At 35.9% G+C, this 27,851-nt stretch overlaps 1 protein-coding gene across 1 annotated transcript; it reads right to left on the bottom strand.

Annotated features, from left to right (window-relative positions):
- Nucleotides 1–1,400: 1,400 nt before the first annotated feature.
- LOC129266956 (uncharacterized) lies at nucleotides 1,401–26,477 on the bottom strand. Its single transcript, XM_064115412.1, has 10 exons — nucleotides 26,425–26,477; nucleotides 25,202–25,310; nucleotides 23,127–24,245; nucleotides 22,318–22,434; nucleotides 21,491–21,838; nucleotides 19,629–19,873; nucleotides 16,428–16,556; nucleotides 11,741–11,933; nucleotides 9,110–9,167; nucleotides 1,401–3,330 (listed from the first exon to the last, which is right to left on the bottom strand). The coding sequence occupies exons 3-10, from the start codon at nucleotides 24,067–24,069 to the stop codon at nucleotides 3,060–3,062; spliced, it is 2,304 nt and encodes a 767-aa protein (XP_063971482.1). The 5' UTR covers nucleotides 24,070–24,245; nucleotides 25,202–25,310; nucleotides 26,425–26,477; the 3' UTR covers nucleotides 1,401–3,059.
- Between the last annotated feature and the right edge of the window lie 1,374 nt (nucleotides 26,478–27,851).

Consider the following 27,851-nt stretch of genomic DNA (forward strand, 5'->3'; position numbering starts at 1 on the left):
TGTAAACAATAAACATGTAATAAAATGTATAATACACATGATACAGACACAAATAAACTGTGTACAATATCACTTAAAATAAAAACATTTAGGCTACTGTATCTACCGCATATATATATATATTTGTGTGTGTGTGTGTGTGTGTGTGTATCATTACAACACCCACACGCACACAAATCAATTGCGTTTGATCAATGTGTTTCAATAAATGATAGAGATACAAATAAAATGTGTACACTATCATTTGAAATAAAAACATGTAGGCTACCGTTAATGTATCATTAAAAATCCCAATCCTAGTCTAACACAACAAACACATACATACACACACACACACACACACACACATACACACACACACCCTATCAGGTCTTTCTTGATGTGCCTTTCTCAAAGTCATTGCCAGTTATTAAACATGTTAAATTAAAGTGATGACTAAATGATTTTCACAGGTAAGGCTAAATAAATCTAGTCTCAATCAATCATACTTTGATAACGGCTGCTATCATTCAAGCATTTATTTTGCTTATATAGCTTGCCACTGCATTTGTTTTTCACTACTTTGTCTTGTCCTTGAATTGTATTCATGTCCAAATTTTGTTATGACACTGTAATAAATTTGTCACATTGCAATGTACCTTAATGTCATAATACGATTATGTTTATGTTGTAAATTTATTTTGACTTTACAATAAATACATAAACTCCTGCAAAAAGGGTTTAGTTTATTTCATTACCTTCTTATTTGTCCCTATATCTGTACAATGAATAAGAACGAAAAACTTAAAAGCCTGTTAATATGACCCTGTGGCATTCCACTTTAACTGCGAACAATCATGCATACACTCATTCAATTTCAATCCATTTATGTATTCGTTTACATTGTACTAGTATTAGACATTGGTTGGCGCGAACAGCTATAATCATGACTAATACTGGTAAATAAATTAAAAAAGATAATTCAATGTAAAACAATAAACATAGCAAATCATTGTGTAAACATTACGTACACGTACATGTAAGGTATAAATCTTTACACGAATATTAATAAAGCCTCTCTAAAGCTTTGATATAAAGATTAAATGACATAACTTATATCGAAGTATGAACATATATTCGAATCTTGCAAAGGTGTAGTGAACATTAACATTAACTCGTTTTCATCCATTCATTCTTGAAGAAAAATGAATATACCATTTGTAGTACATCTATGGCACCCACTCAGTCATGAATTTATTTTCATTTCAAATACTTCTCTAAATACTTATCTTACAAAATCAGTGAATTCCTAATCATAAAACAACAAACTAAGAAAACATCATGAAAAAAAGGTGGATTTTCCTTCAAAGGAAATTGAATATCCCGAAATAAGCATGTAAGTTTTATTTTCATATCACCACCTATTCTAGGTCCCGTTTCATGAAGACATATAATAGCAAATGAACAATTTCTATAACAAATTTACTATAAGCCAATAAGAATGAAGGATTTCAGTAGCTCTTAACTGCTTATGCCTTTAATCCTAAAGTAGCTGTCACACCTGAATAAACGTATGCACGGATAAAAACAGTTTCATCATCCCATCCTATTTATTTAAATAAAGAATTAACTTCTCGATAAGAAGAATCGCCATTTGTTACCAATAAAATATTGACCATTTTTTTTTTTTTTTGTCATGGATCTTTCTTCTTTCTTCAACACCAGCAAATGATGTTTGTCGTCGCTGTCCAATCACACACACAAAAAAAAAACATTCAATCAAACATGGTAATAACAAAAGCAGAAGATATATTGGTAAAACGAAACACATTTCTGCGATATTAATTATTATTATCATTATTGTTATCATTATTATTCGTGGTTTATTTCAAATTGCATCTCAAACCACTGGCTGAATTTCACATTTTCAAAAAAAGATATAAATATGGTCATTACAACATGCACAACATCAACAACTGAGTGTAACAAGTAATTAGAAGTAAATACATAAATAATAAATAAATGATCAATGGAGAAAGACTTCCGTATGGATTATTATCAAGAAATTATAAAGCCGATTTTTTTTTATTAGAAAACAGGAGAATTATATCACTGAAGATTTTTATAGTCAACGACAGAAAACAAAATTTATCAATTTTTGAAGTTTACATTAAAAAAAAAACAATACGCGAGAAGTCATGATTCATACAATGTCATATTTATCAAGTGACATTTAATACAAAGTTTATAACCATTTGGCATGGACTGTGCCTTTAATATAACATATAATTAACCAAAGTATTCATTCATCGATATTTATTTCTAAAACGCAATTAATTGAATAGATATTATTCGACATGAGGGAGGTACTTTTATGTGAACTTGAATTTTGGAACTGAAACTCAAATCAATTCACTTCAAATAAATATTTACTCTCTCCCCTTTTAACAAAATATAATTTTTTCAATAAGAATTATACAAAAGTATTTGTCATAAAAATATAGATATATAGCATAACTGTTAACAGAAGAAAGCGTTCCCTGAAAGCCAGTGTTTGTGACGGGATAAGCCTAAAACACAAATACAATACAAATAAACAATACAAAAAAAGAAAAATGGTGAGAAGAATGAGAAGAAAAGGGATAAAGAAAGGGAGAAGTGAGCGGGTAAGCGGGCATGAATTTTTATATTTCAATTAGATTCTTGTTAAGACAATATCCCCCTTACCAATTTGACGTCAAGATGGACAAGTAGCGTGTACAGTCCGATGCCCGCCCTACCTATCGGTGCAACTAAATTTTTATTCAGTTGAAACCAGTAGCATAATGAGAAAAAAAAGGCCAGACATAGCATATCGGGAAAAAATTAAAGGTTGCGAGTGAACGAGAAAAACATTGACATTATTTATAAGAAGTTCCAATTTTGTGATAATTTTTTGACATGATAATTATTCAGAAAATATTATATTTCACCCTTTTTCTTCCCTTTTCGGTCTTTCTTCCTGGTCGTGAAGCCCCACCCCCATCTCTATGCCAGTGGGTGACACTTGTCTAGGACATTCCCATGCCATGATGTTAATGTCATTTTTGTTTCTTATATTCAAGTATGAGCCCTCCAAGGTTTGACCTCATAAGAGCTTTATCAAGATCCACCATGTCTCCACCTTTGTCTTTCCATTCCTGCAATACCTCTTTGCAAGCAGCGGTCGAGTCCAGTAAATGTTTGGTCTTAATCTTTTGTGTGTAGTTGTAACCAAAACCCAATTCTTCGCAAATCCTGCTGTATTTAGCATCAGGTAGACGACCGGCTAAGTTGGTGATCTCCTCATCTGTTACTACTCTCATTGTTGATCTATGAGTGTAAGATATAATCTCAAGTTATATGTTTCAGGTTTAATAAAAACAGATACAAACTAACGATTTTGGTGATTCCGTTTAGGGTTAAGAAGAAAGGGAGAGAGATCAAATCATCAAAATACTTCATTAATCATTATAATGGTTCCAACTTTCAACTTTACCTCACCTTATTGCATCTAGCAATTTTTCTAGAGCTTTCTCAACGCCATGCAAAGTCAATCCTAGCACACAGCAAATGTAATGAAAATGCAAGACAAGTCATAATGAAATCTAAGAGGTCTTGTCGAAAATCAGTTTCTTCTGACCTTTCGGACCTGACGAAAAAAATTGCAAAATATAATCATTGGACCTCTAGACAGAACAGAGCCATTATAATTATCAATGGTTCTGAATAGAGTGATCCATCAGTATCTTTTTAAGTGTTATAATTTTGATATTTTGTACAATGTATTTTGTTGTTATTTTTATACGATAAATAAACCAAACCAATCACAGATGAAAATGTTCTTTCGATTCATCGACCTTCGACAAATACTTCATTGTCATGAAGGGCATTTGAAAATAGATTCACTACGTTCCAGAAATTGTTCTGCATAGTGGTTGTGAAACTCCCTATTGCGCGTTCAACTCACTGAACTAGAGATACGTATCTCTAGTTCAGTGGTTCAACTTGTCCGCCAGGTAAATTATTACCAACGAACGTAGAGGGCATTGTTGCTGTTAGAAAGGTCCATTCGACACGCCCATTGAAATGCAGGTTACACGGTTAGTGGAGAGATCAGTGGTTACACGGGCCTAATCACAACTGGCAGCCAAAAGATATTCATTCGAGCCAACCCATTCTCAATTTATTAATTTCATATTGCTGATTGACAAAAAATAAATGAATATGACTGACAATATAACACTGATTCTAGGGAGGGTGCCTACTGAACTTCCCTTTTCCACATTGGAAAGATATATCACTACTATGGAACTATTTTTTTACTGGCGGAAGAATTTGGGCCATTTTACTCTCTGAAGTAACGAATTTGTCGGTGTTCATTTTTGCTTGAACAAATCATGTCAGACGTGTATCAATCATATATGATTATTTACGTCTGGGACCGACCCTTAACGTCACCATCCGAAAGACGTGACCAGGGCTCGAACCCATTTCCGTGCTCGAACCTCTTCATCAATGTGTAACTTCCCCACATAGCTTGGATTACAGGCGCACGCCACAACGCCCAGTTAATTTGATCCAAACTAGTAATACATCTCTATGATTTGATCCCGTCAGGTGTAGTCTTCATAAATGCCGATTGATTTTTAAAATGAGCCGGTCGAGGTACCCTTTTCTGGTCAGATATGGAATGTCAGACATGATTGTATCCTATCCACTGGTAGTACACATTCAACCCTTGAATTTCCTCCTTATTTCTTATGAATGTTTTCTAAGTGCCACTTTAACACACGAGTCTATGGGAAATGAATTAGGCCTGTGAAACCTAGTATCTTAGACTATAGCCTATTACAAGGGGAATTCCCTAGTGGATGAAATAGCAGCCCAAACTCTTCAGTAGCAAATTATTTCCACTCGTGTACATGTTTCAATCATCAAGAGGTCCAAAAACTGATAACGGCTATATGCAAGGCTATATCAGGTAACGAATTGTGATTAGTAGCTCTGTGTTTGTATACCGAGGCTATAGGCTGCCACCAGCCATTGCGTAATTTTCTTCGGCAAGAAATTTGTCCACATTGTGCTGCACTCGACCCAGGTGAGGTAAATGGGTACCTGGCAGGAATTCATTCCTTGAAATGACACCGCGCTTTAAAAGGCTGCGGGGCTTAAGCCAGGGTAATAATATCCAATGAAGCGCATAGGGACGCATTTGGCACGGTGATATGCGCTATATAAGCATGTTGGTATTATTATTATTGTAGGCTGTGTAAGCTAACGTTAGTCTCTGCGTTGCATGTTTTCGTGTTTTTTCGTATACCAACGAGCGCTGCTGTATTCGTGTATAGCACCCATTACAGGATAAACTAAACATTAGATAGGCCTTGATCAATTGCAATTGTGAAAATAGTTGATAGGAAAGGGATGGAGAAGAGAGAACTTTAGAATTTGACTAAAGAGTGATGGATTCAAGAGGGAGGGGGGGGGGGAGAAAAGCATAATATGTCTGGGGGGATGGGTGAGAATGAGTGCTACTGCTATCTTTTTCTAACTTTCACTTATTTTTAGCCTCCATCCCTTTAGAATACAGTGTACACGACACCTAACCCCATCCCTCTCTCTCTCTTACACCCCTTGTCATAGGAAGATGTGAATGTATATCATTCTTATTTCTTTTTATTGTTATCTCATTTAACTCATGTAAATATGGTATTTATATTGTGGGCAGTTCTTGTATCCAGATATGCACACTATGCATATCTACACTTTTGCATTATAGGAATTTGGGCCCTACATTGCATCCATTGTTGAACTATGTAGGCAGGTAGGATGTGTGTAAATCCATAGGGCGATAGACATATAGGAGTAACATTAAAATTGGTCAATACATAGCACATATGTGTATTTTATGCATTTCTTTGTGATAAAGTGAGTGTACAGAATGTTAAAGAAAAGCCAGGAAGGTGATTTAATAAGAAACCTTCTTGTGCCGTATGATAAAGTTTACACGGGCCTAATTACAACTGGCAGGCAAAAAAATATCCATTCGAGCCAACCCATTCTCAATTTTTTAATTTCATATTGCTGATTGACAAAAATGAATGAACATGACTGACAATCTAACACTGAGACTAGGGAGGGTACCTACTGAACTTCCCTTTCCCACATTGGAAAGATGTATAGCTACTATGGAACTATTGTTTTACTGGCGGAAGAATTAGGGCCATTTTACTCTCTGAAGTGACGAATTTGTTTTTGTTGTTGTTATCTTGGGTTTTAAGGACGTTCCACAGTTAAAGTGAAAATCCATGTCATTTTCACCAAACTTTGCACATAGATATTTTAGAACCTTAATATTCGAAATATGCAAAAATTTACATAGATCCATGTGCTTGATTTTTTGTTATAGAGCTTCAAAGTTCACCCAAATTGATGTTTTTAAGAATTGCGCATTCAAAAGAATTTGGCATTTTTAGACCGCCCAAGATTACTACAATGATTTTAAACCTCTATTACTCAGTCAAAATACATGAAAAAGTCATCAAATTTCGCAAGAGAGTTAATAATTGTATCGTTAGAATGGAGAATCTATTTATAGTGCTATTTGTTTGCAATTTTAAGTTTAACAGCACTGTCAGTTCTAAAAAATGGCGTAAAAGATAACAAAATCCCAATCTATAAAATGTAAAATTTAAGTAACAAACTACAAACGTACAATAAATGCTGCACTTTATTCAAAATCCATGTCATTTTCACCAAAATTTGCAGAGTTGTAGAGGAAGGTATACCTAAGAGGTACAAACATTAAAAAATAGGGGTTCATGTGCTTGTTTTTAAACTATCAGCATTTTTATTAGAGCAAATGTGTTTTTTAAAACACCAAAAATGCGCCGAATGCTTAGTATCTATGTGAAGAAAAAATCAAAACCACTCTACCATTTATTCAAACTCGGGGTAATATTCGTGATTCTTGGCAGCACTGCAGAGTAAAGTATTTTGAAATTGTAGAGAATATTTTTTTGAATGGTCCATGGAATAATTCCATTTTTTATCTTCATGAAATAACGCATCGGGAGCCCGTTGCATAAAACTTTTTACCTGAGAAAACTCAGGTTGTTTTTACCGGAGTTTTTGCCCTGTGTTAAAGTCAATGGCAGAAATCAGACTAACCTTAGTTTTCAGTTTTTACCAGAGTTTTCTCAGGTTAAAAGTTTTATGCAACGGGCCCCGGATCTGCAGTTAAAGTGCAGAAGATGAGAAAAATCAGCTCATACCCGCAGCTAATTAATCACCTGTTCATCCATTGTGACGTCAGCGCGCAGAGTGTAAACTATGCGCCGATCATAATGCGCACAAACATAACTGTGGAACGTCCTTAAGGCGCGTATCATTCAGATATGAATATTTACGCCAGGTGTATTTGATCCCGTCAGTACTAGGTGTAGTCTTCATAAATGCCGATTCATTTTTAAAATGAGCCGGTCGAGGTACCTTTTTCTGGTCAGATATGGAATGTCAGACATGTATCCTTAATAGGTCTAGTCTGTATATAGAAATATTCCTAGATCTAAATGAATTTAGTTTAGATCTAGTCTAGTCTCTAGATCTAGATCTTGATAGACTCTGATCTACACTCACGTTTGAACATCAGGACCAGGGACAAATTAACGTCAGTGCGCAGTACATAATATACTGTACATGAAAACTGTTTATGGGATGTAAACGCGCGGTCTGCATAGCTATTGCAATCGCCGAGTAAACTCTCTTGATCAACATAATGAAATTGATCGATAAGCATTTTCTTTACAAATTACTAAGTTTTTATTTTCCCGTGCTCGAAATCGGCAAATGTGTTACTAGTTCTTTATACCCACTAGACCTATTAATCTAAGGCTCCCAAGCTTATTGGTCTAACGTAAGTAAACGTAAAGTTCGGAATTAACCAGTTCTAAGTTATCCATGGCATTGAGTCGGCTGCAGGCATTAGACATGTTAAACAGGTCCAGATTTGAGATAAAGTTAATGCCACCGACAGAATTGCCTAGCATGTTGTCTTGTCATTGATGGCAATTTGATAAGTGTGTAAGTATTGGATCTATAGGTATAGATCTATATAGGGTACTAGTCCAGGATAGAAGAGGCATAACCTTGTTTTTTCATATATACAATATTTTTTGGTGGTTTCTTGTCAATTCGAGGGTGCTGATTACGAATCTGAATGATGCCACTCGTGCAACCTTGAGCATTTTCCGCAAATTGGCAAAATCCAATATGGCCGCCAAAATATGCAAATTACCCCTGAAAATCTTAAAATTGCCCGCACATTGGTTATAAAATGCTTGAAATTGTGTGGCAGGAGTGAAATAATCTCTGAAAAAATAAACTTTGAAAAAATATTTATTTTCTGGATATTCAAAATGGCCGCCATAGGCCACTGTATACTCTATTATGTACAATATGAAAAGGGAAAACTAATTTTCACAAAAATGAGCACTAAACTGCAAGAAATCGTGATATAATTATGAAAGAAGTACTGTATGCAAATCACCATTAATAACGAGATATATCATTTGTTATGTCATGTATTGGAAAATTGCTGTATTTTGATATTCAAAATAGCTGCCAAAGACCATAACAGTATTGTGTACAGTGAGAAAGGGGACCAAATAAATCACAAAAGTGAGCACTAAAATGCAAACCCTTCACTCGGGTTATAAGAGTCTGAATGTGCAGCCTAGTCATGCATTGTGTAATGTGCTAGTCTTTGCATGGAGACACACTTGCTGATCAAAGTTTCAATCAGGGTCTGTGCCTGCAGACTAACTCTAGGTGCACGAAGAAGCGATGGCCTATGGATATTGAATAGCAATAAAAGCCAATCACAGAAAGGAATTATGGCCACGCCTATTTTTGATGAAAAATACATGAGACACTAATGAATATTCACTACGTGTACAAAAATGAATGGGGAAAAGGGGTGTCAGAATAGAGGTGTCAGAAATCGGGGTGTCAGTCAATAGAAACATCCGAATAAAATATAAAAATAGCTTCTTGACAAATGTGGGGTATGAAGTTGTTATTATACGGAAATTGAAAGGTAACAACTTACTTTGATGTTTTTTCTATATGTTGATGTGGTGTTTGACCTGTAGCCCCTTCTAGTTGTCCTACCAAAAAAAAGTCAAGAGAGAAGCAGCCAGGAAGTTAATTATTGTTTAAGTGTATTTCACTCATTTGGAGGGAATTCTGAGTTTCATTTCTCCTACGGAATCAATATTGATAGAAAGGTTATTGTATGAAGACGTCAGTGAAGTTCATTTTATACCCAGATCATCCCTCAATTTTTTTGGGTCATAGCATGGGCACAGACGAATAGTGTTACTTTGCCTTTCATTTTAAGAGCTATGCTTCATCATATATATATATATATATATATATACAGTATGTATATATATAAATATATACATATATTTAAGAGAAACAAGGTTGAGACTTTCATGCTTTAATCCAGCAAAATTTATTGAAGTCCACAAAATTTCGACGAGTACATACCGTCTTTATCAAGTACGTGTACTGTATCAAAGCAATACCTTTGATCAAGCTGAGGCATGGCGGCTTGTCATTGTTCAAAACCCACCTTCACCCGACAAAGGTAATTGTAATTGGTATAGTGTCGAAAATCTGTCTATCTGACGGTCAATCGGATCGGGGTCCGTCTCTGTGGTCTAGTGGTTAAGGCACCGGCGTTCAAAGCTGGGGGCCCGGGTTCGATTCCCGGCAGAGACATTTTTTCGGCTTCACCATGTTTTCCAAAGGGTAGATAGCTCTGGGGAACCTTGATTTAAGCTACGCCTACCATTGTTCTCTTCATCCATTTCTTTCACACTGTATTATATATCAATCACAAATAGTTTAGTAAATGCCGTAGAAATAAAAATCGTAGCTTTCAAATGGAGCAGAACTCAAAAAAAAATCAAAGGTATATATAAATAAATATATATATATATATAAATGTAAACAGGCATCCACTCTTTAACATGACTACTGTGTCTTGTACCAAATACTTAGGCGAAAAAATGACAAGACGATTTGACGTTGCTGTAGACCACAATTTAATCCGAGCTTTCGGCCTTAGGCCTTCTTCATGGGTTATATTTTAACAAAAACGAACGAAACATATCAATAGTATAGAGGGAGGAATAGGTGGAATTATGGGCATATACAAGTACATATATAACAACTGATAATAACATATGTAACAATGACGTCTTACGTATACAATATATGCACATACACATACATACATGCACATACGCATATATATCTATATACATAAATACACACATACATATATATACATACATATGTACATATACACAAACATACACATTATGATGTACAAACATGATAAATATATACAAATAAATATATATGTATCTAATGTGGGGTAATTTTACCTGGGTCTTTGGGGGTCTTTCGGGCTGACTCGGAGGTGTGCAGTGTCGTGTGTTCGGTTTCTGGTGTGATATAGAATTCGCGTGACTTAAGTTCATTCAAGTGAAACGGAAAAGATATATGGTCGAGGTGGAATATAGGTCATTAAACAGCACATTGTTATCACGCCGGTAAATTCGAGAGGTTACATTATAAAAACTAATTATAATTTATACAAGTAAATGACCAGATACGCCTGTAAATTGTATATATATATGTTCACAAAAAAGTATATCGATAATAACAGTGTCTTGTCATTATCGTATACCAAATAGGTATGATACGAATCAAAGTATAACTTAGTATCGTAAAAGAGTATAAGTCGTAAATTGGGACAGGGCTTCTCTATTCCTCAACATTTATACCGTGCGGGTGAAGCGTTTTAAGTTTGTGTATCCAGAATGATTCTCTATGGAGGATAGTGTTGTGTGACTCGTTGTTGATGAGTTCGATACCGGTTATCATTGCATTTTCTACTGAGTGGTTTGGGAGATTGAAGTGTGTTGTGCACGGCAATGTTTTGTGATGTGGGGTGTGGAAGTTTCTTATTTCTGATCGAGTGTTATTGAAGCGTGTGTATATTGTTGTTTCTGTTTTCCCTACATTTCACTTGAATGAACTTAAGTCATGCGAATTCTATATCACACCAGAAACCGAACACACGACACTGCACACCTCCGAGTCAGCCCGAAAGACCCCAAAGACCCAGGTAAAATTACCCCACATTAAATACATATATATTTATTCATATATATTTATCATGTTTGTACATCATTATGTGTATGTTTGTGTATATGTACATATGTATGTATATATATGTATGTGTGTATTTATGTATATAGATATATATGCGTATGTGCATGTATATATATGTATGTGCATATATTGTATACGTACGACGTCATTGTTACATATGTTATTATCAGTTATCATATATGTACTTGTATATGCACATAATATTTCCACCTATTCCTCCCTCTATACGTTTGATATGTTTCGTTCGTTTTTGTTAAATTAGAACCCATGAAGAAGGCCTAAGGCCGAAAGCTCGGATTAAATTGTGGTCTACAGCAACGTCAAATCGTCTTGTCATTTTTTCCGCCTATATATATATATATATATATATGTGTGTGTGTGTGTGTGTGTGTGTGTGTACAACATATATAATATAAAGGAAAAGTATTAAGCTTTTAGGTATATGAAAATAAAAACACAAGTGCAAGTAATCTAGCGAAGCGATGTATACCTAGGTTATGGGTTTGCACGCTAGAGGATCTGCAATGGGATGCAAACTCTAACAAGCAAAGTAGTTTTTCCAGTGGTTGCCCTTTCTGGCCGACTTGTAGGTTCAGTACCACTCTATCAGGTTGACTGGTCAGGTCCAAAGTGAAGGATCTCATCTTGTCTTTGCCTCTCCATAAACTATCGTACTTGACAATCTATAAAAGTTACATACAATATTTTAAATCTTTGGTCCGCCGAACATATTAAATGATAGCAAGAGCAACAACGACTACTGCATCTTGTGTTTTCTTTTGGAGTATGCCGATGATAAAGCCATGACAACAAAAACAGCAAGGAAGATACTTGTAATACGTCCACTTCTAGTTGTGGGAAGATGTGGATATACAGTGCGTCCCAGAAAAAAAAAACGAAACCGCAATTCACTGTAGTTTTTTTTTTGCATCATGATCATAAATTTTCTTCATGGAATGTACTTGAAAGGAAGGATATTTATCTCTTCTTTCATTTGAAGTTCATTTCAACATTCATAATGCACGCATGACTGGGTTAGAACAGTGAAAGTGGTGATACCAAGTTTTCATTTGCACGTGCAAATAACGATTTCTTAGTGAATTTTCATGCTTTTGCTGCCATCTATTCGGAAAACAAAGTTCATATCTTTTCATCTTATCTTTTTTCATAATTATGATACCTTATTTGTAAATTATGATTACCGCATGGTCGAGAAAAAGTTGCATAATGACGTGCTCAGATTCTACCTATTCGACTGATCGTTGAAAAAAAAGCATTTCGTTTCCCAACAAAGCAGCAGGCAATGAGCCAACGGTGAATGGATGCTGTTCGGGCCGGGAAAGGAAACCCCTTTATTCTTGTCATTTATGGGTTCAGCAACTTCAGCTACGATGATAATAATTTTGATAATTATCATTTTCACACTTCCCTCAACAGTTTTATTCGTCGCTACATTTCACAGGGGTGGCGGATTAAAGTTTGAAGGGGTGGGGTGGGGCAAAGCAAAAAGGGGCACATTGGTTCCACTAGTGCATGGGGGAGCCCTGTTTGGCTCGGAAGGTTGTTTTATAGAAGGCAGTCCCACATTCAACATTCCGAAGCCCCTGCCTCATCCTATAGTCTGCAGGCACAGACCCTGAATGAAAATTTGATCAAGAAGTGTGTCTCCACGCAAAGACTAGCACATCAAAAACTTGCTGTTTAAATTCAGGGCGAGAGGGTCTTCAGTACACAAGGCATGAGTAGCTTGCAATTCAGACCCTTTACTCTAGTATTGGGTTTGCACAGCAGACTAGCCTCATCCAATCATTTCAACCAATTTGTTTACAACTTAAAGAGAAATTCCAGTAGTTGCAGTAAACACTGATTTCATGAGAAAGTCTGTAAAACCAGGCTTAATTGTCAGTATATCATCGAGGATCTAGACCTGGTATAGTTACATAAACTGAACTTTGTGAAATCTTGAAATCTACGCTGAAAAATGTTCAGACTGAACTTCCCCAACACAGATAAGCGCACGTGGGACAGTGTATAATTATTGCTTTGAGCGTCGGGCCCGACGCTCTACCCAAATCCTGTGCTTATTTGCCGATTTCTCAGCAATTACACAATTTCTTCCAGAATCCTTTGGCACATACTTTTTATTTATACAAACAGGCACTTTGGTGGTCATTTCATTGGATTCTGTACGAACTCAGTTTGATATCGTTACCAAAACTAGCATTTACCTTTAAATAGAATACACACATGGCACAGGGACCTGAGAAGCGGGGGTGCTGGGGGTGCTGAAGCACCCCCAGAAATTATCCTGGGGGTGCTGCGTGTATTATTTTCCATAGGCAGCACCCCCACGAAATTAGGTTCCCCCTGTATTTTTTTAGAATGTTATAATGTACATAATTATCACATCAGACAATAGCAAATCATTTATATAGTCTTTCACATATTCCAATAACATCCCTCCTATATAACGCGACTCAATCAAGCTCCAGCGGGGCAGCCACTCCGATACAGACGTAGTCGCGCGCAATACGTGATACACACTGGGGTGGTTGAAACTTCCAGGTTTTATGTCGAATCAAGTGAGCGCGCGCCCGACCGCCCGTGTATTGTATACAAAAATTACAAGTAATAGAAATCAAATTTCACAGTCTTTTTCGCCCTGCCCCATGGCCCTACGGGCTGGAAAGCGGGGGTGTTCGGGGTGAAGCAACCCCAAAATTTGGGGGTGCTGCGTGTGTTATTTTCCATATATATAGGCAGCGCACCTCCTGGAAATCTAGTGGTAGGTATGATAAATGACAGAAATGTAATGAAAATGAACGACGTTTTGTAGAACCCCCCCCCCCCCACTTCAGAATTTTCTGACACATTACTTGAAATAGTGTTTTAATTCACCCTCTTTCAGATCGGAATATCAAATGTTTTCTGCTCGCGCTTCGCGCTCGCATTATTGATTTTTATCATAAAAAATGTATTTAGAATGCCCAGATACTATATAGGTCTAACTGTAAACACGCGCACGCATGTTTTATTCAGATACGCAGCTTCACCAGCTTGATTGGGGGGGGGGGGGTACTCCGGGCTGAAAATATTTATATCAAATACATTTTATCAAAATAAATAAATTTTATCAAAATCTGATAACGATTAGTTAAGTTATTTAATTCTAAAGTTTAGCAATATTTTATGAAAAGTGGTGATATGCATGTCGTCATGAATATTTAATAGATGGGCTAATGCTGTCACATCCCCACTATCCTAGCTGTTCCTTGTGGAATCAAAATTGTTTCATTTTTTTCATACCAGAATGAATGATATGTCTCCCTTATAATGAAATAAGTTGCAGCAAAGAATATCTAATGGACTAAATCAGTTGTCAATTCAACTGTTTTGGTTCTTGAAAGGAAAATATTGAATAAACCTAATTTTATATAATAAAATACAAAAGAACAAGTGGGAAATAATGCTAATCTTTAAAATGCAATAACTGTGATTCCTTGTCTGATTTTGATCAAATCTTTATTCTTATGTTCGTCTGAGTTTTCTTTATCTGTTCAAACCATTTTACATTCAGTGTGGAGTTTCAGATCAGAATTTCAAAAATTTTCTGCTCGCGCTTCGCGCTCACATTATTAATTTAAGAATATATCCAATTACCCATCATTTTCTTGATTTACAAAACATGAATGGAATGTCCCGTTTTCAGGTCTGAAATCTCAATTTTGTTTCCGCTCGCGCTTTGCGCTCGCATCAATTGTATAGTTATATACCTATCCTGTTCATGATTAGAAAAGTGCATAAGATGTCTCGTTTTTAGGTTTGAAATGTCATTTTTATTTCCGCTCGCGCTTCGCGCTTGCATCAATTGTATAGTTTTATACCTTTACTCATCATGATTAGAAAAGTACTTAGAATCTCTCGTTTTTTTGGTCTGAAATCTCAATTTTGTTTCCGCTCGCGCTTCGCGCTCGCATCAATTGTAAATATACCTATCCTGCTCATAATTAAAAAACGTGCTTAGAATGTCCAGTATTTAAGTCGGAATGTCAAATTTTTCAGCTCGCACTTCCCGCTCGCATTATTTGATTGTTGATATATGTATCGTCTTCATGGGTTACTGCAAAACAGTCCTTATAACACGTCCCTTTCGATCAGGCCAGAGCGTATATAAAAAAATATCTGCTCGCGCTCACAATTATTATTTGTTACATACGCATCTTGGACCACAAACATCGCTCAAAATGTTCAATTTTCAGGACAAAATACATGAAATTTCCACAAAAAATAGCTCGCGCTTCGCGCTCGAATTATCTAATTATATATTTATGTTCTTTTATAAGAAGAAAGCCAAGAAGTGACTGTCATATATATGTATATATATATATATATATATGTGTGTGTGTGTGTGGTATGTGTGTGTGTGTAATTATGTTAAACTCAATTGTGTCTGTCACCCCCCCCCCCCACCTCTGAGGAGAGATTTCAGCACCCCCACTGAAAAAATCGTTCCCAGGTCCCTGACATGGCATTCAAGCCAACCGAGAGATCGCATTCACTGTTATCCTATTGTCTAGCTGCTTTGATGGGGAAAACGAAAGTGTTTTTCAACGATTCGTCGAACAGGTTTTTTTATTGAGCTTGTTTCCATGAACGTTTTTCTCAACCATGCATCATTCATACTTTACGCAATAAGGTCTCATAAGAAAGATAAAAAAGATTGATATTTAAATTATGAATTTTTTCCCCGAATATTTTGCAGCAAAATTGAGAAAACACTCATTCAAAATCGTTATGTGCAAATGAAAATTTGGTAGCACCACTTTCCATTGTTCTAACTCAGTCATGCGTGCATAGTCAACTTTAGCCACAAAAAAAGAAGAGAAGCATAAATATCCTTGTATTCATGGACATCCCATGGAGCAAATTTATGATCACCATAGCAAAAACTACAGTGAATTACGGTTTGGGTTTTTTTCTGGGTTTCTGGGACGCACTGCATATTGGCAAACACTAGATGGAAGTGTCAAGATTTTGACTAATATTTGTTGTACTCTGCACGTTGATCTAAATATAATGTTTACTGCATCATCCTTATACATATGAAAATGGAAAAAAATAGTTCAATATTTCATTTTGATGCAATGTTTTTGTTCCTGACCAATTCTTAAACTTACCTCCTCTCCAACACAATCATCTTCAATGAAACAAGTCATTGTGACGTCCTCTTCTGTCACGTTGATTGGAACTTCTGTAGAAGGGTGAATATGGGCAAATCCTACACGATCTTCCTTTTGTATTACCATCTGCCATAACAATCAATATAATAAAATAATGCGAGAGACGATATATATTTATATGTTGATAACAATTCAGGTTGAAATAATAATGATGATGATGATGATGATGGTGTCATATTTTATCAGTTCAGTTCCAAAAATACTGTTTTCTAGCGTGTCCTGCTTAACATGATAATACCAAGTTAGAGCCCTTAAACATATGCACCCAATACATAATATCTATGACAGAGGAAATCAAAATTTTAACAAAAGTGAAATAGGGTTTGTTTCATGGACGATTTTAATTACTTCTGATTATATTTTTTTCATGAAACTTCGCACATGTCTATAGAGGACATTATCCTAAAAGACACGCACACCAAAAGAATCATTCCATACGGCACAATATAGGGCCTAGGCTTTGAATTTTCTTCTCATTTGCATAATTTTCGAATATTGTGTGTTCACTGAAGCATTAGACACCGGGATCTTCATAGAGATTAAATCAAATGAACTATGCAAGAAGGTTTGTGACAGATATCCATAGTAAGCAATTGCATTTTTTTCAATATCGTAAAAAGAGCTCTTCAAATTCCACATGTTCATTCAAGCGCGAATGTTTAACTTAACGCATTAGAATCAATGAAGAAAGTTAATTGGTCATGAACAATGTTGATGAGATAATTTCAGTTCCAGAAGTGAAACAAAACTTGCCTAGAATATTTGAAATTCGATTTTTTTGTTGTTTTCATTAATGTTCATTGAACCATGAAATGATGAACATTGTTGACGATACTCTTCCAAAAGATGGATGTCATCATATTCGATCACTTTTATCGTTCTAAATGTGATGAAATTCCAATTATAGAACATTTTGTCTTGCGTTTATTCAACCGTAAAATTTAGCAAAAAAAGTTGTATCGTCTTTTAGAAAAAAACCTTTCCAAGCCTTCTTAATGTTTTTCATGGAGAGAATGTGGAATTCGTTCTGATATTCTGGAATTAAAGTCATGATTATTAGGCTTGTGATTTTTAAAAAGTTACAATTTTGGATTCTGGTGGTGCTCGCTGGAGCATGAGATAAAATACGTTTGTAGCATTCACTAGCTTATAAATATACTTAAACGCTCATGTAAACATATCTTTAAGACTCCTGGTTCAGAAATTATGGATGTTGTTTAAGGGGGGGGGGCTTACTTTTTTGTTGTGTATATTAGGTGCTCGTGTCATATTTTCCCCCTTAAAATGGGGTTTGTGAGGTGTCATTTTCTTACTCACACGGTATATAAGTTAAAAGGGCTGAGATTTTGATTTCAAACCGATTAAGTAAAATTCAAATAGATTCCTATTGGTGAAACACATGGAATATGTTTTTATCTTCAAAACGTAGACAAAAGAATGGATGAATACGATTTATTCAAGTATCAATTAAATACATTTTTAAAAAATCAAACAAGCCAACACTTGCTGGAAAAGCAATGATGATTGTGAAAAATGAACATGATGATGATGGTGGTGGTGGAAATAATAATGATGATGGTGGAAAAAAAATATAAAACGATTATGACACAGGAAGTTTACCTTGCATAATCCGATAAAAACATGACATTAACTTTAGCATTAAAATGAGTGAAGCTGGGGAGCAAGAGGATTTAATTGAATGTGGATGAGGATTCCAAAGGTAAGGGCCATGATGTCTTACGGATCTCTGGGCAGTAAATAGTTTTGGATTGACTAAATGTAAAGTAGAAGAATTACGGGTGGAGTAATCATGATAGTTGAATCTAAAGTATAAACATTTTGAAATGATGGTGGTAGCATCCCTTTAAAATAATTTAATATGAACAATAAACTTTTAAGTGTATTAATGTCAAATACTGTGAGAGTGTTCAATTGGTATTTAATAATAGTCTGGTGTGAGATAAAATATTATAAACCGGTACAAATGCTGCGAAGCGTTTTATTTTGCAATAAGTAAATACAATTAATTTTTTGTTTTGTTCGTGGTGGCCCATACTAGATTGTGGAATTTAAAAGAAATTTACTTTTAACCGTATTCTATAATAAAAAAAAGTATGCCCCCTTGTTTATGTCAATTCCATCTCCTTTCTACTGATAGCTCTTGAGGGGCGGGGTACCGATTTTTGAATTTTCAACTCAATGTATTGCTCTCACACCGCCCCCCCCCCCCCGATCAGAAGAATTACGTCACTTGACGTACGTGATTTCAATTGCTATATAGCCCCAACATCCACTGACTATTCATCAAGCTTACACATTAAATAAAAAACTGGAGAGTTGTCAAACACAAGCAAAATATACAATAAAATAACAACAAAATGACATACCAAAATATACAATAAAATAATAACAAAATGACATACTTAGTAGAATTAAGAGAATAGAATGTTGAAATTTTTGACCCCCGTCTCCCACACTCGATCCATTACGTATTAGACAATGATATGGAATTAGACTGATATGCCTTTATTTGTGCACGATATTTCTTGCCTAAAGTCATGATATGACCATCTCTTCTAAAAGGTAGTAATGATCATAAACAATATAAAAGTTTAACCATTAAAAGTTAGATAAGAACACATTTACGGTTTTTTTTTTTTTTTGGGGGGGGGAAAGAAATGCATTGGATTAATACACGAATTCACGTTTTGAGGTATTTGCGATCAAGCATGCATTTACAATATGTTGCGTAACTCAGAAACCCCGTACGCAGCCGGTGTCTCGCAAATTCCTTCTCAAGAGGTCCGCGAGAATTGACAAAAAAATCGTGTATGGAAAACTGTTGGGCGAGCTATTCGTATTAAGATTGAAAGCGGAAAATATCGGGAAATAGTTGAATCAGACCCCTCTCCAAGTCTTTAACATGGTTATAAACCTTCTACACAGAACTTGGACTCATATACGACCAGATTGTCCGAGGGAGTATGAAACTGTCATCATTACACTTTTGTTTGTAAAATAGCTGAAAAATATATACGAAACCCATTGTCAGCTGTCATAATTTATTTTTAAGTTTGTTTTGCAAAGATTCCAACCGTAAAAATATTTAGAAATGACGGTTTTCGTAAGAATTGATACCTCTTCTTTCCCTTTGATGTCATCATAGAGATGTACACGTAAAATGACGGGCACCCTTCTCTCTGGTGGAGGCTTCTTGGTAAATGGCAAACAACACATTTGTTTCCCTCTGAAGAGCAAACTCTTGATGAATCCCAAGCTAAACCAAGAGAAATGATCCATCTGCAGTCTTAGAACATCTTTCTCGATGATACAGTTTGGTATTCCTGACCTTGTAAGTAGGATTCGTTCATTGACTTCAGCATCTAAAACAATGCCAAAATGATTTATATTCATGTAGTGCGTATAAAAAAAGAAAGTTTCACTTTGCAATATTCCTGTGATATACTGTACATCATTTATCATATCCTAAAGCTCTTTCCCGGATTTACATATTGGCATTTGTTTTCCTTCTTTGAAAACAAGTGCATACCAAGTTCCCAATAATGTATATAGCATTTCCATTTATTTGAAAGCAGGGTAAAAGAGCATTGTACATTAAATGCTTTGCTCACGGGCATAGGTGCCGCGGCCGGGGATCGAACCACGGACTTTCTATGTATAGCCAGGCGCCTTAGACCACTCGGCCATGGCACCTCCACAAGCAAGTCTCTTTAAACGATTTACGATATGGCTATCGGCAGATCTATCCGCTTGAGTGAGCAACACTTACTTTTGAAAAGTTTGTGAAACATGATATGAGCAAATCTTGGAATTAGTTATATGTATAAATTAGACGTTATCCATGGAGAGACTGTGGAATTTAGCTGAGAAAATTGATTTGAAAATATTCACTTCCTTCCAACCTGTTTCCTTGGCCAAAACCATCCCTCGAGAACTATTGCCCCCCCCCCCCTTCCCATACAGTTAGACAAACATGATAATGTTTTTTTTTTAAAGTAGCAATGATTGAAATGAAAATAATAGACTCACGTTTTCAGTGATTTCCTTTGTTATGGCTGGGAATTCGTTTAGAGAAATCGTATGAAATGAGTAAATGTGAATTGATAATCCCCTTTAAATGACAAAACTTAATAACAGTGAAAAAAAAAACTGGAGAATAGATGCCTAGAATAATATTTTGTTTACATTGATTTCTTTCATTTTATGTCATCAGTCCAACTGCCAAAAAATCCTAAAAGTTATCTCTACCTAGGCTTAATTATGGTCCATTTATATAGCGCAGCTACTATAATTGCATATACTCTACTGCGCTTTATACTTGGTATCATAATTATTACCCCGGCTTTAGCTGGGCCGCCATCTAGGCGCTTAAGCATTCAAGGAATAAATCATACTGGGTACCCATTCACCTCACCTTGGTCGAGTGCAGCACAATGTGGGTAGATTTCTTGCTGAAGGAAATCACGCCATGGCTGGGATTCGAACCCACGTCTGTCTGATTGAAAGACGAGAGTCGTAACCACTAGACCAGTGGGCCAGAATGAATCCAACATGCGTCAAAACCCATTATTCACACATTTTGTACGTTTAAATTTGGTAGATAGGGGTAATTTCACCCGTAGAATTCAATAAAAGTATTTTCAAGAATTGATGACGTCGTCAAAATACCGTTTTCTGATTGGCTGTTAACATTTGAGAAGAAATGACATGTTTCTAATTCTACAATAAGTTATTTTCAGAAACTAGTTTTAGAGAAAATTCAGCAATAATTAAGCATAATTAGTAAACAGCAAACACACAAACAGACAAACGAACAAACAAGAAAAGTCTGTGCTCGGGGTACAACCAATGCAATTGGTGATTTGAGAATCGCTTAAAGAGGGCGCCCTACCATGAATCCGGAATAGTAAAATTCACAGTGAAATTGTAAATATATATGTATATATATAGGGCGGTTGTGAAATATTTAATCCACCTACCCGATGTATACTCCCCCTCTCCTGTGTATAGGACTGCCTCTAAACTGGAGTACCGTGTTGCAACAGCGCAATGAGGTATTGTGTAAGTCACCGGTGACCTCAGCACTAAGTCACTAGGAGCTAAGGTCTGTAAACTGAAGCAGACTGATATCTCCTCTTTGGTGTCACCAAGATCAGGAGTATCGGTCAGAACACGTAGAGAGATTTCCTGTTGCTCTTTGCTGTCGATTGCACCGGGAGGTATCTCAAGTTCAATTCCAAAGGATTCTAGCTGAAGTTTGCCCCCATCAGCTCCAACTCTCTTGCAGCACTCCTTCTTGGTTGTTTCGACATCTCCTCCATCGGGTACTGAAAATAATTAAAATATCAATTATTATATTGCACTTCTTTATTGCAAAACCTTTACTTCAAAATTCTAATAAATCATTGTCGCTTAACACTGCCATGACTGGGGGACATTCTGAAATATCGATTGTAAATAATAAGAGGAATATAGTGTTTGAAAGAAAACTTTTTTCCAACTTTGGCAATTTTTAAACATCTATTTCCCCATTGGTTCAATGTGTTTTTTAATCAAATTGTAAAAAAAACTCTAGTTGAGTATCATACTAACATTACAAGGAAAATCCACAATTATCTACTATCTTCCCTCTTTATCTTTCGTGCTGTAAACATTACAAAATTATGTTCGTCCGGAAATCCTCAATAACATGCAAACTAGTATATAAAGCATGTTTCAATACCAAAAAAATCCTTGCTGTGTACCATAAGAAAATTATTTCCTGATTACTCTACTCCTATAAAACCTGATTCATGGGGCAGGCTACCTTGGTTGACGTCAAATTCCTCTTCTTTTTCTTGCCAAGATGTTTCTTCTTCTCTGCCTTCAGGGTTCTTTGACCCTGTATATTCATGAAATTCAACCTTTTCCTCAGCAAGTTCATCTGTATATAAGAAACGGTGAGTAATAAAAGGAACACTTCTTTCCTTACAACTAGTTACATATCATTTATAAATTTCGTTTATTTCCGATTTTCGTTAAGTACAGGTGATATTCATAAATCATTATATCTACATGTCTTTCAACAATGAATGGTCTATTCACGCATGGGAAGATATAAACGAAACATCGGAATCATGGTACTAATGAGGAAATATCAGAAAGTGTACGGGAGATAGTTTAGCCTATCTCATTAAATATGCGTAATTTGCATGAGTAAATTTTTCCCAAAATGTCCATGTCTGCAGAAGTAACTTCCTAATAACCCCATTATGTCTATTGTGAGATTTAACTTTTAGCGCCGTGGCCAAGTGGATTAGTCTCCGGACTTTGAAACAGAAGGTCGTGGGTTCAAATCCCAGCCATGGCGTTCATCCACAGTGTGCTGCACTCGACCCAGGTGAGCTAAAGGGGTACCGGCAGAAACTAATTCCTCAAAGAGCTGTGTGCACCTGAATAGGTAGCCTAGCTTAGCCGGGGTAATGATAATAGCAGGGCCCGCCTGGAGAACAGGTTTCGGAGCTGAAGTTGCTACCCTGGGTAAATACACCTTTATTACTATTATTATGATTATTATTTTTTTCTGGTAACTATTTATCTGGTAATCATATTGAAGAACAATCTCTGTCAACTCACCTATTGGAGAGGTTTTGAGTGGTTGAGAGGAGGCCTTATCCAACTTGAAAGGTATCCCTGCACCCTCCTGGGATTCTTCAGATGATTCCTGACTCGTCTGATTTTCTGTCACTTTGACATTAGGATACAACTCCGACAGCTTGTTCCTGTCAGATTCGGAAAGTGGGTTTTCTGAACCAACGAACCTGATTTCCCGCAGCGTACCAAGTTCCTTCGGACTTTGCGGGGACTTACTTTCAGACTGACCGAAATCAATCTTGCAACTGTAAAAGGTAAGGACGGTAACCTCTTTAAGGTCACTAGTTGTAAGATTAATTAAGTCAATTATGGGTACAGCCGCTGATGCACCTTTAATTTGCAACGAAGAATCTGAAGATGTTCTGGACCATTCAACACTCTTCATTACTGCATCTCCTAGCTGTACACTTTCTACTTTGACAAACTTCAAACTACGACTCATCCTACGACTTACGTGTAGTAATTCTGTTGTGAATTGAAGTGAATAATGCTCGTCAGACCGATGACATTCAAGATGGATATCAGTCAGATTAGGTAATGTACATTCTTTAACGTCTTTGCTTGACTTGTCCCATTGGAGAGCTGTAGTGCTTTTGATGGAGAGTGATTCTATGTTTTGACAGGCAGAAGAAAGGGAGAGGAAGATGGTCTCCAGAGAGACGAAGTCTTTTGAGTTTCCGTTATACAAGTCCAATTTTACCTGTCTCCAGGAAGACAGTTGGGGGTCGGAATGGTATTTTCGAGTGCGTGTTAACAAGTAACAAGATAGCTCAAGACTCTTTGCATTTGGAAAACAACCACTGAGAGTCGAAAGGAGTGGTGCATTTGGGTATCCAGGATTGCTGCCGAGAATGCAAACGGTGAGGACTGATCTCATTGGAATGAAAGGTCTGGTGTCATGTGCAGGAATATACCAATCTAACATATGACAGTCAATGATAATATGTTGCACTGTTTGGCACAATGGAACCAGTGCACAGATAACTTCTTGTAAATTAAGTAGTAATTCGTCTTCAAATTTTAAACAAGTTTCACCGCCACCGATAGTCCAAAACACAGACAAAGGTACTTCCTTTCCATATCTTATAAAAGAGATCTCGGCTGAAAAGAAATTCACAACATAGTATTTATCAGGAACATTCATTTGAGCTAGGATTTAATGAAGAAGTAATACATTAATAATTACACTAATATAATGCGTTAGTTTATGGTATTGATATCAACCCACAGACGGGTAGACAGGGTACTATTTAGAATACACTGAAACATGTTACTAAGATAATATGTAACAACCCTGCGACACAATTAGATTTAATTTCCATTCCAGCCGTGTGTTTTATTAAGCCGTTCGCTTAAATCATGTAACTCTTTACGCAGGACTGGACCATGTTCTTGTGGGGCTAAATCATCTACAAAGGGATACATCATTTATCAAACGACCCCTAATTCATTTCTCTTGAAAGAATCTCTTATTCTATCTTTGCTATATTTTAGACCGGCATGGTCAAAATACACAGTCACTCTAGAATGTTCCACTAAAATAGTGGAATTGTATATTCATTTGCATTTTCCTTAGGGTTTCAGTTCAATACACGGCTAAAATAATAATTAATGGGAGAATTTTCATTTTTTAGGCTTATGTATATTTTAACCACATAACCTTCTGTGATGATCATACATACATTTAAGAAAAGAAAATGCATTAATAGGACAACTCTTTTTTTATAATCTTGTTCCCCTCCACATGGATTTTATTGGCAATCAATAATCAAGAGATACAGAGTACAACCGTGCATGTTGCAACAGCGCAATAATGTATTGTGTAAGTCACCGGTAACCTAAAGACTAAGTCACCAGGAGCTAAGCACTGTACACCAAATCAGACTGACATGGTGTCACTAAGTTAAGGAGTATCCGTCAGGACACGAAGAGTACAGAGGACAACTCTCGATTTACACAATGAAGTTAGACGTACATCAGTGGTACATGGTTGGGCTGTATAACATGTTGCATGATTTTCTCTTACTTTGAATCCAATCTAATATTAATCCACTTACCAGTATTTTCTTCAAGCTTTGGTCCGGAAAATCGATACCGATGCCAACTATGCCTACCAATTAAATACAGTGTCCGTGTGCCGAGAAAGGTGCTGTTTAACGCTCTTGGCTGTATATAGTGTATATAGAAATTAATTCAAATCACTAGAAAAAGAAATTCTTACTATCGAAACTATTACTGGCACAAACATATGGCCCAAAAGGAATCCCCAAAAAAGGAAAAAAAAATACACTCTCTATGTTTCTAATACCAGCGATATCAAGTAGATATACAAAGCTAGCAGCAACAGACAACAAGCCCATCTACCGCGTTATTTGACTTAGATTTGTTTAACCTGATAATAGCTTTAGATTTTACATCGGTAACCACCTAATTTTCTAAACTTTTCTACCATTGGACTTTGCCTGACATACTGCTATGATCATTATGCTGCACTTTAAATTCTGAGCGCCAAGCACAAATGGTGAAGGTATCATTCTTTTCGGTTTCATTCAGTTGAAGATTAACCCACTTGATTAATCCACTCGTGTTCTTGCGTCGTCGGTAAGGTGAGCACTCTAGCATTGTGCCCTCATGCCCATAGTGACCGGGTCAAGCGAAGCACTACTTTATATTTCCCCATTGACTCGTTAGTTAAAAATGAAATGTGAAAAATCACCAAAAATAACCGTTTATTATGACACCATCTAACCTTTATCATTTTGTAGCTCACCTACCCTGCTCACCTAATATCCTTCAAATGCTAAGAATATTACATGGTGTGTTTATGCATATTTTCGCGCTTCGTGGGCTGAAACTCGGACTACATGCAACGCTGGTTGCAGTCACAGTGTTCATTTGGTTTCTTTGGCCACTAATAAAATTCGCATAAAATCTACCAGGGACAAATTACTGGTCCGAACTGATCCAGTAGTGACATTTTTTATGCACGTATAAAACAAATGTTCAGATATGCATCGTTGATTTTGTATAAATATTTTTCTAACCATTATGACAACTTTGGTACAGGTCTAGGAGAAACATCTATATTGTAATGATTGGTTCATGTGAATGAAACTACATGTATAATTTCTTTAGGAACTAATACTTAAACTTCTTTTGAGAAAATGAATTAAGGTTTTATTTTTTAAAAAGCAGATATTTTGTACTCCGAATGTGTTAATGCGTTTTCATGGTTTGAATAAAAGGAAATGTAATCAAGTATCACTAATATCAAACGTACAAACTTGAATTTTATCGATGACTCGCCTCGCAGCTTTACTTCTGTCAGCTCTTTTACCTGAAAATTAAATTAAAAATACATGAATAAATACATATACAAAAACTGTGACAATATAGACTACAGATAATATTCTGGCCATAATTCAGTTTTCGTATCAGTTTAAATCATGAAGATACCGGGCAGTGTTTTTTTCCCTTCCATTTACAATAAGGGCTAACTCGGCTTTAGAGGCTCGAATTAGGCTAAAAATCTTGGACTTTTGAAAAATCGTTCAAGGTGAGACTGGAACCGTTTTTTTTTTGAAACCATGCAGAAGTATTTACCGATGCATGGCTGGCATGCCTCGGTAATTACTTATGCATGGCCACGATTCTGTCAGGATACATTTACGTTCTTTATTGTTCCTGTATTTTTATTTATATGTTATGACTATTTATCTAGTGTGTGTATTTGGGCTTCCTGTCGATGGTAAGATAAGATTTTATCACGCTCTCTCAAACCCCGATGGTGAGTATGAAAGCCTCAACATGACCACATTTACAATAATGAATATGCGTATAAAAATGAACATATTTACAATGATGAATATACATTTTCTAAAATAAAAGAACATAATGCAAAATGATAAAACAACAACAGCAAAACCTATTATAAAGTAATATATTGTTCTGTTTAACACAATTACATTGTAAAACACACTTATTAAAAAGCCATTTATCAACATTTGTTTTTTGTCATATGACACCTTTTATTCAAACTAAACAACCTACTTAATTAGTAAGCACAGGGTCTTATAAAATATTATTTGGGTATGTACAGTACACCTGTCTTTCTTTACTAAAGAAAGAGCACTCAAATAAGTAATGAAACTTGCCTCCAACTTCCTTCAGAGAGCATAATGTACATAAATCATCATTCACTGATTCTCGAGAAAAAACTATTGTTACTGACGGGCAACCTAAGAAAACTACATCGAAATTTACACAATGTAGTTGCATCAGAGTCACTTAAAATTAGGAAATATGTCTCAAAACCCTATTCTCTTTTCATCTTATAATTTGAACAACTACAATTTGACCATATTGCTGCATGCCAAACTTGTTCGGACATATCCTTCAAACGCAACTTCAAGGCTCTTAGAAACCGATCAGTCCCAATCCCTTCCCTTATATTACCAAAACCTGCTTTCTGTAGTACATCTTCAATATTAATGCAGCTCATCCATTTTGACGTGAACTACATAGTTGGATCTCGGTGCGTATTAAAAACCAAGCTAAAAACAAGAAATAGTACTTGTCCTCCACACCCGTCATAATTCTGAACCAAAATCCAACCATTCTACAATTAATATGACTTAATGAAGTGGAGCGCCCATTTTCTCCATTATGCCATGTGAATTTTAATATTTACTCGTAAAATTGTTCTCA

The sequence above is a fragment of the Lytechinus pictus genome, unplaced genomic scaffold (assembly GCF_037042905.1).
Source record: "Lytechinus pictus isolate F3 Inbred unplaced genomic scaffold, Lp3.0 scaffold_37, whole genome shotgun sequence".
Classification (NCBI taxonomy): Eukaryota; Metazoa; Echinodermata; class Echinoidea; order Temnopleuroida; family Toxopneustidae; genus Lytechinus; species Lytechinus pictus.

Coding starts and splice junctions, on each gene's coding strand:
- LOC129266956 (XM_064115412.1), bottom strand. CDS start 24,069: ATGTTAGATTGGTATATTCCTGCACATGACACCAGACCTTTCATTCCA. Junction 21,839..22,317: donor GGAATTTGACGTCAACCAAG/GTAGCCTGCCCC, acceptor AATTATTTTCAG/TACCCGATGGAGGAGATGTC. Junction 11,934..16,427: donor ATGATTGTGTTGGAGAGGAG/GTAAGTTTAAGA, acceptor TAACTTTTATAG/ATTGTCAAGTACGATAGTTT.